At 48.8% G+C, this 15,052-nt stretch overlaps 1 protein-coding gene across 6 annotated transcripts in view; it reads right to left on the bottom strand.

Annotated features, from left to right (window-relative positions):
- LOC139363033 (disco-interacting protein 2 homolog C-like) overlaps positions 1-15,052 on the bottom strand; it is a 114,889-nt gene that overhangs the window by 10,500 nt on the left and 89,337 nt on the right. The window contains exon 4 of one of the 6 annotated variants that reach the window (XM_071095915.1): positions 1,015-1,195. The exons of 4 other annotated variants lie outside the window; for them this stretch is intronic. In XM_071095915.1, the coding sequence (XP_070952016.1) occupies positions 1,053-1,195 (143 nt within the window). In that variant the 3' untranslated portion in view covers positions 1,015-1,052. Of the gene's footprint in view, positions 1-1,014; positions 1,196-9,877; positions 10,030-15,052 lie in introns of those variants that run through there. One more of the 6 variants, XM_071095916.1, reaches the window with a different exon arrangement.

Below are 15,052 nucleotides of genomic sequence, written 5' to 3'. Positions count from 1 at the left end.
CCCATCTTACTGATTTCTATCTCACATAACCATATTCAGGAAAAACCGACATGTAAATGTGAGCTGAATGCTATGCAGAGGCACATTCCTCTTACCCGGATGATCTTTAGTGGTACAGTAAGAGATGAGATCATAGCAACGTTAGTTTAGTTAGTTTAATTTCCATGGCAACAGGAATTTGGCACATGGGATGAGTTAGATCTCCCTGCACAGCTCCTAACGGGGTTGCCCATTTCTGTGTGGTGTCTGTGTATATTCTCGCTGTGGAAATAAGTGATAGCACCTGCACAAACACTTGTCCAGAAGCGCACACGAAGCTGGTGAAGGCAGAGGACAGGCGAGAGGGAAGCATGGCTCAGCCCTGGCAAAGAAGACCGTTATTCCAAACGCAAAATATTCAGGAACACAATCCTTGGGAAGACTGGTGATGTCTTTAGACCTCACCACTATCGGGTTGTATCTGTGCAGCCAGTTACCAGAGCCGCAGAACGGCGTGTGTTGGTATTGGTGTCATCACTCAACGATTCTGACTTTTCCTGGTGCTGAGGATGACTGCATATGGCAGAAGCAAAGTGCTAATCTAGCACAGGTCATCATATCCAAGTTCTTTTCTATGAAGGCGGGCAGGGTTAGGAACCACCCCACCCCACCCCACTCCCCAATCCTATAAGAACTGGGATCTGATGATCTGTGCTGTCGAGAGAGGCAGGGTTAGAACACCTCATTCCTCAATCCCATTGTTGAAAATAATAGTTGGATTGGGAGGGTTTTTACTCCTAAGGTTGAAGCCGTGCATTTCTGGAGCCTGGGCTGTCAGTCATGGTGGCTGGGGAATGCTGGGGCTGCGGTTGTCTGGCTGCCGGTAGCCCTGCTGGTGGGTCCTCCCTCTTTGACACCGTTCATTTCTGAAGCTTGCTTTCCCCGGTGTTGGAAGTAGCAGCACTGGAAGAATGGCCGCCTTCCTACAGTGAAGCTCTGGCAGGAGAGGAGAAGATACGGAGCGTCTGTTCAAGGACGTGACGTTCTGGGCACCGCACCATGCGTTCTGCTTCTCAGCTGTGCCTCCTGGTTGATGTTACCATCACCTGGCATTTCCCAGGAGGTAACTCGCGAATGCCACACTGATGGAACAGTGCGGCTCGAGTCCAGGGCCGCTGGAGCACATCAGCAAGGTCAGGCTGGACGCATGTGCTTGCTGACAGGAAAATGACAGGAAATGTCATGTCAGTTCAGGAAAATGACAGGAAATGTCATGTCAGTTCAGGAAAATGACAGGAAATGTCATGTCAGTTCAGGAAAATGACAGGAAATGTGTTTGCTGACAGAAAAATGACAGGAAGACGACAGGAAAGAGGCCCATGAGGAGAGGAACCAGTAGATTCAAGGCAGTTAACCGAAGGAGCGAGCCATCACAGGCTGGGAGGACACCCCAGCCACAGTGGATGTCAGCGGTGGTGGCTGGACTCGGGGTCCGTGAATGTTGCATGATCGAACGTGTTTGGTACATTCTCAGCTCCTGCCCAGGTGCCTCCCAAGCATCGGGTGTTGTGGCTCCCCACACCCTTCCCATCTGTGTGTAGCATGACCACCACCTTCCTACCGTGTGTTTGTCCTATCACGGCTGCTGTGCCTAACGGATGCTTTGCTTTCCAGCTACTTTCCTATAACCAAAGCCCTTGAACGACTTTGCGTTTCAGAGACGACAGGGTATTAGTTTTTCATGATTGCTCTGAGGATTTCCGAAAGCAAATGTAACTTACAGGATGGAAGATATTGGAGACAGTAATTATAGATGACTTTTCTCAGTTTTTTGATTGTGGTAAAGTTACACAGCACTCTATTTTTAAGTGTATGGTTTTGTGGCATTAAGTGTGTTCACACTGTCGTGCTGCGATCACCGCCATCCATCTCCAGAACTTTCTGGTCTCCCCACGCTTGAAACTCGGTCTACCAAACACTAGCTCTCCTCCCGCCCCAGCTCTGGTAAGCACTACAGGTTGCTTACAAAATAAGCTTTTTCAGTAAGAGAAGGGGCAAGGAAAAGAGCTCTAAAGACTGTCTTGAGATTTGAGGAAGTGTTTTAGGTTTTGTTGTGTGGTTCCCGGTGTAAAGGAACTATTGAAGACGTGGGAAGGCGAAGGTCTGTGATCTCAGGAAGTGCTGGGCTGGGCAGCTTTCCCACTGTGACGGGGGCACTTGCCCTCAAACCTGCCTGAGATAATCGCGTGAGGATGGTGCTGCATTGTGACAGCTCTGAACTTGGTCTCCTTGAACGTTGCCAGGTACATAAGCTTTGGCGGTTACCGTCTAGTGTCTGTGGGAGACCTAGAATTTGAACATTGTTGACTTTAGGACACACTCATTTTATAACACTCTACCTGTTCTCATCAGTAGGAAATATGCTGTGTCCTTTTTTGTTTTTTTTTTTTTTGAGAGGGAGTCTCGCTCTGTCGCCCAGGCTGGGGTGCAGTGGCCGGATCTCAGCTCACTGCAAGCTCCGCCTCCTGGGTTTACGCCATTCTCCTGCCTCAGCCTCCCGAGTAGCTGGGACTACAGGCGCCCGCCACCTCGCCCGGTTAGGTTTTTTTTTTTTTTTTTTTTTTTTTTTTTAGTAGAGATGGGGTTTCACCGTGTTAGCCAGGATGGTCTCGATCTCCTGACCTCGTGATCCGCCCGTCGTGGCCCCCCAAAGTGCTGGGATTACAGGCTTGAGCCACCGCGCGCGGCCTTTTTTTTTTTTTTTTTTTTGCCTTAATATTCTGTGTTGCTGTAACAGTAGTTGCAGCGGACGCTACTTCTGGTTCATGGTCATCACCAAACACAAGCTTCAGGAAACCGTGTGAAAAATGAAGGGGAAAGTGCTTTTCTGCAAAGGGCTTTTTTGAACATCCTGTTTTTTTCTGGAATATCTGTTTTGGTGTAAAACGTTTTCATATTTAGGGATTTGTAACATGTTTTATACTGGTTAGCTTTGAAACCCCATGTTTTTGCATGCCATGGGGCTGCTTTATCCTGTTATTCTATGATATAGCAGGTTGGCAAAACTATTGGTTATTTCACTTTAAAAACCAAAGCAGCTTACAGATTGAGTGTGATTCTTGTAAGAATTTAATTGTAAAATTGATTTGTGTTCAACAAGCTTACTGGAATGGCTAGATCCGTGGACAAAAAGATAAGAACATGTCAAGTCTCTGGGCCAGGAAGGACTTCCAAATAATACAAGTGATACACATTAATTTCTTAACAAAAGATTAGATTTAGTACATAACTGTTTAAAACCTCCATATTTTCTATTATAGCCATTCCACAGTGCCCATGGGGGTGGCCTGCAGGACTGCCTATGGAATCCAAGGTCTTTGGGCGTTGAGGTCCCTGCAATAAAATGGCATCGTGTTTGCATATGACATATGCACATCCTCCTGCAGACAGTCATGTCAGGGTTGCTCGTAACAGCTATACCATGGACATACCATGCGAGTAGTTGTTTAATGAATAATAAAGTCTGAATGCTTAGTACAAACACATTAAAAAATATGTTGATCTATGGTTGGTTGAATCCACAGGCCTGGAACCCGGGGAGAGAATACAAACTCTAGAAGCAAAACGAACAAAGCACTTGAGGTCAGCAGTGACGGGTGTGGGATCACACTGAATCTCATGTGTTTTGCTGTCTGTGTCACTGTGTCCCGTGTAAACGGGAATCATTTGTAGCTTAAGGTAAAATAGGTAACAGGAAACACTACAGAGTGGGCACGAAGGCGCGCCCCTCATTACCCCGTGTTACAGCCAAGCGTCTGCCTCCTGGGGAAGGATCTGTTCTGTGGGGAGACTAGATGTTGATGATTTCCGGATGTGTGAAGGGAAACTCCCTCCGAGAAGCGTGGCTTTGGCCGGAGCACATCAGACGAGAGTTAGCGTGGCATGGAGTTTCCACAGTGGCCCTCAGGCCTGCTGCTTCTCTCCTCTCCCCACCCCTGGCCCTGACTCTTACCAAGGGAGGCAAGTTCAGCTCCAGCTGAGCCCCGCACAGGGCTGTGGGTCTCTAGGGCAGGTGCCCACCTTCGCCTGAACAGGCTGTGTCAGAGGAGGGTCTGGCTGTACTTGAGCTGTGAGAGATGCTCTCAGAGATCCAGCATCCTGAAAACCCAGGTGCTGAAGGTTCCTCCTCTTCCACCATCCTGCGGGGAAGGGGGTCTTATCCTGCTTCCCCTCAACCCGAGCTGACTTCTTGTCTGTTCTGTACACCTAGGTTTTCAGAACAGTTTTGTTAATCATCTAGCAGACAAACAACCATAAGGTGACAGCCTGGGAGGGTAGACGGCGCTGGAAGGTAGTTTCCTGAATAACAGCGTTCAGTTTCCTGTTTTGCCATCATTTGACCCAAGGCCCCAAGATAATTGAAATATTGTCAGCCAAACACCGATTTTTTATCTGAGTTTTTTTTTTTTCTTTTTAAGTTATGGGTGCAAACTTATAACCAGGGACCTGACAAAAGAGAAGGATTTATTTGCAAAGTGAATGTCGGGGATGGTTGGCATTTGCCAACTCTGACTAGCAGGGACCCAGGCTGCTTCGGTTCTGCCGCCCGACTCCTGACCCTCCAGCTCCTGCCCCTGTTCCCACCAGCAGGAAGAGGAGCGGGAAGGTGCCTTTTCCCCTTTAAGGGGGTGAGGTGAGAGTTGCACCTGCCACTTAGCTAGTCCCTGGGGTGATTCTCCAGCATGGGTGGGAGTTGGGTTTGGAGGCCTGAGCCCCGTGAAGCTGGGGTTGCTGTTCCCTGAGCAGCAGGAAACTGGACTCTGGGAAGTGGGGTCAGAGGGTAGCATCCGCAGGAGGGGCCTCTCGTCCCATTTGACATCTTCACTGCAAAAGGGGGGTGTGGGCTTCATGGTCCATTGACAAATAGAACGTTACTTTTTTTTTTTTTTTGAAGCACATAGAACCCTAATTCCTTTGGCTTTTACTAAAGTGGCATTTTGTAATTCCACATGATTTCATTGATATACTCGCAGGAGAGAATGCTTCCTGTAAACCAGAAGGATCTCTGCGACAGTCCTTGATCCATAGAGAGTTCATTTTCCCAAGGTTATAGACACAGCCTTAGGAGGGGTTGAGGACACACTGCGGCAGCTTCAGGAGGTCCTGAACATGTGTCCAAGGTGTTTGGGGCACAACTTGGTCTTACACATTTTAGGGAGACGTGAGACATCAATACATGTGAGACGTACGTTGGTTCAGTCTAGAAAGGATGGACGGCTCGAAGCGGGGAGGGATTTCCAGGTCACAGGTAGATCAGACAAATGCATTTCTGGTGCATCTTTCCAGAGGAAGCAGTCAGATCCGCATTTATCTCCGTGTGCAGATGGTGACTTTGAGTTCTGTCCTCTGTCCATGAGGAATTTCCTTGTGGATCGGTTGTGAGGGAGGTACGTGGCTTTTCCCTCCACCCCCAGTAGCTGTCTCTGTTAGGAAGAGCATGGGAGGCAGGTTTGCTCTAAGCTCTTCCTCACCTTGATGTCCCTTTAGCGTAGTGATTTTGGGGTCCTGAGATGTATTTTCAACTTCATGTTTCTGAACACACTGGCACTCTAAACAGTGTTGTAGGAGGCATCTAACTTACTTAGAAGAAGAAGAATATTTGGAAACACTTGAGCACCTTCGTCCTTGAGAGAACCAAGCCTTTGTTTAGTTTGCTTTGCCCTGAGGCTGTTACGCTGTCCCGGGCTGTGCGGCCTTAGAAAGCTGTGCCCCTGTGAGCTACTGCCTGTGGAATCTGGTGACTTTGAAGTTAATCCAGCAGCTACATATTTTGGAAAGCAGATTCCCTCTTAAAGTGTTGGTGATTATGATTCTAGCACTAGAATTTCAGTGTGTATTTTCCACCCTTCTTACTTTGTCTCCTCATACACTGAGATGCTGCTGCATTTGCCCTTAGGCTTCACGGAGGGAGGGTCAGTTCTGACCCTTTCTTAGATATTGACCTTGAACGGACAGAATCGAGATTCAGGAAAACTCTCGAGCTGTGAGAGTGTGCTGATATCTATGTAAGTGGGGTTCATGTGTCAAACTCAGGTTTAAGAAAAACCAATTCTAGGCTGGGCATAGTGGCTCACACCTGTCATCCCAGCACCTTGGGAGGCTGAGTTGGGCAGTTCACTTTTGAGCCCAGGAATTCAAGACCAGCCTGGGCAACATAGCAAGACCCTGACTCTACAAAAAATTAAATAGGACAGGTGATGTACACCTGTGGTCCCAGCTACTCGGGAAGCTAAGGCTGGAGGATGACCCAAGCCTGGCAGGTTGAGGCTGCAGTGAACCATGATAGCACCACTGTACTTATGGTGCACTGTGCCTGAGTGACAGAAGAACAACCACCCCCCCACACACAAAATATCAATTAATGCAGTGGCCAGTTCTGCTGGGACCACCTGTTAAGACTACTCTGGGTCTCATGGTTTGAGAAGCGTCTGTCCGGGGTCGAGAGGGAGTAGCTTGAGGGCCTAGAAGCCAGTTCTTGTGGTTGAGCGTGATTGCGGGTGTGGAGTTGGGGGCAGGGCTCTCCACGGCATGAGTGGGTAAATGGATAGGCTTCCAGGACGAGCCCCTGTGACTTTGCCTGGTTTACATCCGTCCAATACAAATCCACAGGCTCTTACTCTAGAAGCTTCTGCAGGGCCTGATGGACTGGCCTGGGGACAGAGGGTGCCCTCAGAGCCTCATGGTGCCGTCTGGTTTAGGAAGAGCGCTTAGTCACCTAGATCTAGGATTTATGGCACTACAAGGGGACTCCTCACACTCGGAGCAGCATCCATCTGCATTCTAGACTTGGTTCTAGGCAAAGTATTTTGGAGCCTGTTGGTACCCTGTGTTCTGTTTATGTGTAAAACAAGTTAGAGTTATAACTAGTTAAAACCTATTTTTAAAATTTTGTCACAGAATATGGCAGTTGTGGTGGAGCCTGGCCAGAGACCCCCACACTCAGACGCTGTTGCTTGCTGGAGTTGCAGGCGTTGCCTGCATCGGCTGCCCCTCCCGGCGTGTCTGTGTTCTTGACACGGGCGCCCATCGAGGCTCGGCCTGTGAGAATCGTGCCACCGTTTGTCTCCGTGTTCCTCTGAGGTTCCGCAGACTTCACGGTCCCGTGGCAGAGCGTACGGTATCTGCTTGCATCCTGATTTCCCCAAACCCCAGGACAGACCAAGAGTTCCTTACACACAACTGCAGAGGGCCCCGTGGCGTGGATTTGCAGAGACACAGCCTTTCCCCAGCTTGGCCTTCGTCTCCAGAGTTGGCTTTAGGACGATAGAAGCTTCCTTCAGACTGGGGGGCCTTGAAGCTTTCGTGCTAGGAATTCGGTGACCAGCACGGATGATACCCCGTTTCTCTGCATTTGTAGCAATAGTTGTTAACACGACCACGAGATGTACAGAGGAAGGAAAAAGGAGGTTTTATTTTCAGAGTAACACTCTGTGCTTTGGGAAATGTGGTCTTGGGGGAGCTGTAAGCACACGCCCCTCAGGAGGGGAGGAGGCCGCGGCATTACACGTTCCGGGGTTTGTTGGCTGTGTGTGTTCATCGGGCTCAAGGAATGTCTGAACGTTTACAGGGAAAGTGGGGTTTGTTCATCCGGTTCGTACAATGTCTGAACACTTACAGGGAAAGTCTAGCACACATGCAGTGAGTTAACCTGTAACATCCATGTTCGCCTTGGGGCAAGTGTAACATTTGAAATGAGGTGGACTGGGCGTGTCATGTACAAAGGTGAGCTGTTGGGCGCAGACGTTTATGCGCAGCCTCAGTCACAGCCAGGACTGGCTCAGGGTCTGCAGCCTGTGGCAGGAAAGGACACTCATGAGGCCATTCTGTCCAGTCGGGGCTGCCGGCAGGGTCCCAGGGTGGGGCTGTCTGGTCGACCGGCATCTGGAGTCCACCCAGGTCCAGTGGGCAGCGTTCCTCTAAACCAGGCTTCTGATTGTGGAGGAGACTTCATGCTGGTTAACACACTGTACAGGAGTAATGTTGTGGGGCTTTGGGGTCCACCTTCCCTATGATGCCGGTTACATTTCTCTCCGGACCTCACAGCCACAGAGATTGCACCTCGTCTGACAGCAGGGGGTGCCATGTTGACATAGTAATTTATTGTATTAACCTTTTTATTACTATTTTAATAACTTTTTTTTTTCTTTTTAAAGAGATAGGGTATTGCTGTGTTACTCAAGCCAGTCTTGAACTCCTGGCCTCAAGCAATCCTCCCACCTCGGCCTCCCAAAGTGCTGGGCTTATAGACGTGAGCCAGTGCGCCCATTTTAAAACTCAGCAGTTTAAAAATCCTATTCCTTTTACCCCCTCAAGCAGGCTGGTTGGCCTTGTGCAAACTGGGGTGTCACGATCTTAGCCCCCCTTTTATTTTTCCCTTTGGCTTCAAATTCTGATGAGAACAGCAGTTACAAAATGGGCTTTAGGTGATCCTTCCGTTACTAAAGCCAGAATTCTCACCAGTTAGAGGTGTCTGTCCCCAGGATTCCAGAAAGCTGTTTTGAATCAAGCCCGTAGCAAATAAGTAAGGAACTAAACTCTTGGTCCTCTGCTTAGTACCAGGGGAATGGGTTAGTTGCTGATACCCTTTGATCTGTGCTCACGTGCTGCATCTCATCACGGGAAGCAGAGTCGCCCTGTGGAATAAAGCCCGGCTCAAGGTGGCGCGTCGAGACGCTTGGGGCTGTCAGTCCCTTATACAGCGGCAGACTTGGAGACTCAGTATCGCGTGCAGAGCCCAGGCAACCGGAGGGCATCCACCTTAGAGACCACATGGACGGTCGGCAAGGTGGATGTCCGGGCATATGGCCTTGACAGGGCCCACTGCGAGGTGAATTAGGAATTCGTTAGCAAAGAAATCAAACTCGCCTTTGGGTCCCAGCTGCTTGGAAGGCTGAGGCGGGAGGATTGCTTGAGGCAGAAGGTCAAGGCCGCGATGAGCCATGATTGTAATACTGCACTCCGGCCTGGGTGACATAGCGAGACTCCAAGTCAAAAAAAAAAAAAAAACACAAAAAAACCCCTCAAACCTTACTCTTCATAGCAAGAGGGAGAATTTATCCAAGTAACTGAAACAAAATCTTCGATGATGTAATTTCAGTGGCTAAGTGAGCTGTCCAGCCCACGTGGCTGGCTCACAGCGCAACAGAGCCAGGTGCTGCTGCAACTGCCCCCCAACCCCGATCGCTTGTGAACATTTTCTGTTTTCCCATATCTCCCTTTTGGATACATAGCTCGCTACTTTATAGCTAAGCATCAGTAAAACAGGTTGTCTATTTTGAAAAGTAACTATTTTGTCTTTTAAGGACAGAAAATGAAGCAGGTGACAATAGCATGGCAACCTGGTGAATAGATTTAGAGGAATATTTAATACTTGGCACCACTCTGATCCCTTCTTCTCTCATGCTTAGTTACAGCTACCGCCTCCTAGGACAGAACACTTTGAGCTCTGTGAGTAGGAATTAAACATGTTCTAAATCAGAAGTTTTAGTTAAGCAGTATTTTATGTGAATGCCCAGATCCTAAGTGTTCACTGTGCTGGTGTGTGGTGTTGAAGAAGGAACGAGGGCTTGGGGCTGCGTTTATGGTGCAGCGTCCGGGTTCCCATATGTGAGATGAGGGCCATGAGACACGGCCTGGAAGGTTCAGACTGTGGGATTGAATGGATCTACCCACTCCTGGAAAGCCTCAAGTCTAACTTGACTTGGGCTGGTTTTAGGGAGATGCTGGCAGCGCTGTCCTCACAGGTTACCGGGAGGGGCTCTGGCACCATCACCGTCAGGTGTCTCATGATCAGTCCAGCTTGCTCATCTCGGAAGCTGCTGGTCGTATTCTCGTTCCTGTTGTTTGTTGCGTGTTATTTAGGGTTCTGTTCATGTGGGGACCTAGGAAGTTTCACAGTGAGAGGAGAGCCGCTGAGCCGCCTTCCTGCCTGGACGCCAGCCCCACGGAGGACCGTAACTGCTTGAGGTTGGCTTCTGCCCCCGGCCTCACCTGTGGAGGCATTGATGCAGTGGTACTTTCTAAGCTCCTGGGGCACACAGTGCTGTTGTGTGGATCCACAGGCCACTGTGGCGTCCAAGCACGTGCTCCCGGAGGAGAGGACTCTGCGGGCACTGATAGTGGGAGCTGGCTGAGAGTCCAGCAAGTGAGACTCCCTGTGACGTGCACAGCTGCCATCTGCACAGCCCCTCCTGAGGCCAAGATGGTCGTGCGATAAATGCACAAAGCGCGTCTCCAGCAAAAAGCCGCCAAGTGTCCACATCCAGGATATCCACCAAGGTGGCCTTTTGGTGTTAATATGATGAATGTGAGCAGCAGGTGGTCTGTGTCGAGTGTGACTGTGCCACTGCAGTTTTGTTCTCATGTCTTGATGAGCATGAACGGTTCCTGACGAGGGTAGATAAGGATGCTGTGACCTGAGACTCTGCAGTATTGTAGCTTGAGGAACCAAGGAGTTCTTCTCTCTTGCAAAGCCATCAGGGAGGATGTTCCAGGCTGGTGACTGCTCCATGAGGTATTCAGAGATCCAGGTTTCTTCCCGACCCCTGCTCTGCGTTCCCAGGGACATGGCTGTCCTTGCCGTGGTTGGGACTGGGCGATTGCCATGCTGGCAGGGGAGGCTTAAGGTGAGAGTGGCCCTGATTTACCTAATCTACATAATGACAGGGAGCCTGGGAGTAAAGTGTAGCCATGGCCTGGAGGATGGATGATGGATGTTGCTGAACGACTGGCTGCACTCACCGCAGCTGGCCCAGGAATGGGGAAGGATGGCTGAGTATGCCATTCAACGGTACCTGGTTCTTTCAGATTTGACTTCCTTATGGATTTTCTGCTGTAAAGAGGAGAGAGCCTGTGGTTCTAGGCCAAGCATCTCACTCATCTCATAACATCTTGTATCCCTCAGCCAACATTTATGTCAAGTTTTAGAAGTCCTATCAAACTGGCAAGCATTTCTCAATTTGGTTTAACCATTGGATTTTATATCTGTGTCTGCATGTCTATTTTACATCTATGTGGTTATTTGACACTCTGTAGTACCTTTGTAATAGGTTCTATTTGGTGGAAGTTACTTTCAACAAACCCTTGCTGCTACTTGAATTTTCAAGGTTGCAAGCAGAAAGGAGAGAATAAAAACCACATCTTCTCTAATTTTAAAATTTGTTGTTTCTCAAATCACACCAGAAGTACAGATATTACAAATTACAAAAGCAGCCAGAATCAAGGTTAAGAGATTTCTGGGTGATTCTGGCTAATCAGCAGTATTTGCTGAGGTGTGTGCAGCAGAGCAAAATGCCAAGAAGCCCGGGACGGGGGAGAGTTGGGAGGCCAGGCTGTGACTTCAGAGGTGCTGTTGCCTCAGGAAGAGGAGCTAGATGTCGAGAGGATAAATGGCCACAGGTGTGACCACCGCCATTCTTGCCGAGGTACAGAGGCCTTTGTACAGGGGCCTTTGTGAGCTGAGTTAAAAATCGAAATTGAGAGAGTGCAATGCATTCTTAGTTTTTAAAATAAAATGCTAATAGAGAACGTTTTGTAAGAATGTAAAATGTTACATCTTTGTTTAGAATTTAAGAATAATAATTTGCTTCTGAGATCTTTGTGACTGAGATTTGAAATCTTAAGTATGGTTTTTTCTTCCATGTTTTATACGTATGCACGTATACACATATATGTAAGGTATATAAAAGGAAAATAAGCATATCTGTATTCACATTTATATACACTTCCATAATGTGTATACTTCCAGTCACACATAGGTCTAAGAGACTATGACTTGATAACCATGAGAGGGTAATCGCGCCTCCCGCGTTCCAGGCCTCACACAGACCGTGCCAGGTTTTGGAAGCAGGAGTTTGTCTGCAGCCACTTCGGGAAGCATGTGGTTGCCAGGATTGCCTAGAGCTCCAGGCTGTCTCCAGTTCCAGCCTCCCTGGGGTAGAAGCTGCCCTACCAGGGGCCTGGACATGGACGTTAGGGCCTGGAGCCAGGGACCGCTCCTGAAGCGGGGGGCTCCCCTCACGGCTGGGCATGAGAACCGAGGATAGGAGGCGGAACCAGCCTAGGGCCAGTGCACGGCCTCCCTGAAGTGCTTGCGGGAAGCCCCAGCTGCATTTTGCTGACCCCATAGACAGCACCTCACTCTGTGAGATCCCCCTGGCCCACCTGTCAGGTTCCTAAAATGATGAAGGTTTCCAAAGCTGTGAATTTTTAGGTCTAGGCTAAAAAGTCCTGGGACAGACTCACAGGGTTCTTTATGTAGAAATGATGAGTGTGCTGGTGACTCAGAGCAGGCACTGTACCCTCACTCCAGGGTCCTTCGTGCCAGGTGGAAACGAGCGTGTGGGTCACCCAGAGTCCCTGCATCCTCACTCCAGTCACTGCTCTTTGGTTTCTTAATTAAAAGCCTAAAAGCCTTGATAATGAAAATGCATTCTCCCCAGAGAGTCGAGTTTCCGGTTATGGAGGCTCACCTGTAAATGCCGTGCCAGGTCAAATATGCTGAGATCTGGGCCAGGTCCTGCTTCCTGCCCACGGCCAAAGCAGGTACTTCATTTGGGATGTGACCCAGGGGGATATCTGAGAGGCCTGCCGGTCCCCGAGGGATGAATCCGCTGGCCTTCACACTCTGCTCCGGCCTCCATCAGCTCCTTTCTACCTGCAAACGGCCTGCTTTGACGTTGCCATCATTGGAGATATGTTAGGGACTCAGTATGGGTTGACACCCATAGGACCAGCAGATGGTGGAAAGGTGGGAACCAGGGCTGGGAGGGTGGTGACCACGGCCAAACTGAGAACAGTGGTGGGCTGGGAGGTCCATCTTCTGTCTAAAGTGTTTTTCAAACTAAAAAACATAGTGTCTCAGGAGCATGAGAGGGCAGGCCACAGACGGGGAGAACGCATCTGTAAAAGACTCATCTGAGAAAGGCTGTTATCCAAACCGTGCAAGGAACTCTCAAAACTCAACAAGAAAATGAACAACCTGATTAAAAATGGACCAAAGACCTGGACAGATACCCCAACAAAGAAGATACACAGATGGCAAATCTACACGTGGAAACATGGCCCGCGTCTTATGTCATAGGGCGAGGCGTTACTGTGCACCCATCGGCCTGGCCAAAACCCGAACTCCGACACCGCCGCGTGCTGGTGGGTGTGTAGGCATCAGGACCCTCACTCATCACTGGAGGAAGTGGGGCAGCTGCTGTAGGAGGCAGCGTGGCGGTTTTCCGTGGAACTAAGCTCTCCGACCACAGGAGCAATCACAGTCCTGGACGTTTACTCGGAGGAGCTGAAAGTTACTTCCATGCGGAAATGTGCACACAGACGTTGACAGCAGCTTTATAATTGCCAAAACTAGAAAGCAACCAAGATGCCCTTCAGCAGGTGAATGGATAAACTGTGGTATGTCAGATACTGGGATATTATTCAGCGCTAAAAAGAACTGGACCCCTAAGCCATGAAGACAAGGAAGGATCTTAAGCGCATGTTGCTAAGTGAAACTCCAATCTGGAAAGGCTGCCTGCTGTCTGAGTCCAACCACAGCACAGTCTGGAAAAGGCAAAGCTGTGGAGACAGTCAAACAATCAGTGGCTGCCAGGGGTTGGGGAAGGGAGAAATGAATGGTAGGAGCATAGGGGATATGGAAGGTGGGAAACAACTCCAGGTGGGGCTTTCATGGGGGATCCATGCCGTTCCACGTCTGTGAAACCCACAGAGTGAGCAGCAGCAGGCCGAGTCCTCGTGTGAGCTGTGGACTGTGGGTGGTGGTGCCGTGTTGATGCGGGTCTGTCGTCATACAGACATGCTGGTCTCATGAGGGCAGGAGAATGATGGAGGCTGTGCCTGTGCTGGGAAAGGAGATAGGTGAGGACTCTCTGTACTTTCCTCTTGATTTTGCTATGAACCAAAAACTGCTTTTAAAAACGTCTATTGAAAAGACAAAAGAGTGCTGGCCAGACAACATCTGTGTGAGGGTGTGGCCTGTGTTCTACATTCAGAATTTCCGTTAGAATACACACATCTAAATTTTTCAAAGTTAAACCTTTGCATTAAGTAACTCACTACAAAGTTACAGTATCAGCTTGAGAGCTGCCAGGATGGCCAGGATCCTGTATCCTGACAGGCTTCTCTCCTTACAGGTGCAGTTGACGTCCATGGCCACATCCCAGTAAGCGGCAGGGCTGGAATCAGGAGTCAGGCTTTGCGGGACAGAGAGGAAGTGAGATCTGCAAGCACGTGGCTGAGGGCCGGCAGGGGGTAGCCCATGGCAGGGGGCCGGCAGGGATGACTTTTTGACCAGTTTTCCTTATCGCTGAGGCCTTCCTAGACTTGGGGAGTTGGAGTCCCCACTCTCGGGTGCCTCAGAAACCAAAGGCTGCTCGTAATCCTCAAGTTCCAGATGCCTCAGGGGAGGTACCTGGGTTGTTGGGTACAGTTCCGTTATTTGCTGCTTGGTGGGATTTGCCCGCAGGATTTCTGGTTGTTTTTAAGAGCTGATGTTTGAGCTGCTTAAAATCACATATGGATGTCGATTTACCTATAAAAGTTAAGAATAGAATTTTAGTTCAAAGAGTTGTGAAAATGCTCAAGGTCATGTACTAATGTATACATTACATTTGTGGAAATATCTAAAAGTCCAGGATTTATATTAAACAATTCTCTTGATTTTTGTAATATCTACCTGTCATTTTTCCATTTGATTAATAGATGTCAGAGGGCTTAAATTTTGAGTGCCTGAATTCACTGAAATTAAAACTTCTTACATCAAATGTAATTGAACTGAATGTAGCCAACAGTGCATGCTTTTATAAGTACTGATTAAAATATATATAAAAACACATATCCATGAACATGCAGGTGTGGGCAACATATTAAACCATGGAAGTAGAATTAGTATTCTTTGTTTTCTGAGAAGACAAATTTTTAAAAAGCCAAGGGGTCTTATAACTTTCTAGTTTCCAACTTATTTGCCCTAAAGTGGAAGATTGACAGCAGCAGAAGAGGAGATCCTGGG

The sequence above is a fragment of the Macaca nemestrina genome, chromosome 4 (assembly GCF_043159975.1).
Source record: "Macaca nemestrina isolate mMacNem1 chromosome 4, mMacNem.hap1, whole genome shotgun sequence".
NCBI lineage: Eukaryota > Metazoa > Chordata > Mammalia > Primates > Cercopithecidae > Macaca > Macaca nemestrina.
This window is presented reverse-complemented; position numbering and strand designations above follow the sequence as displayed.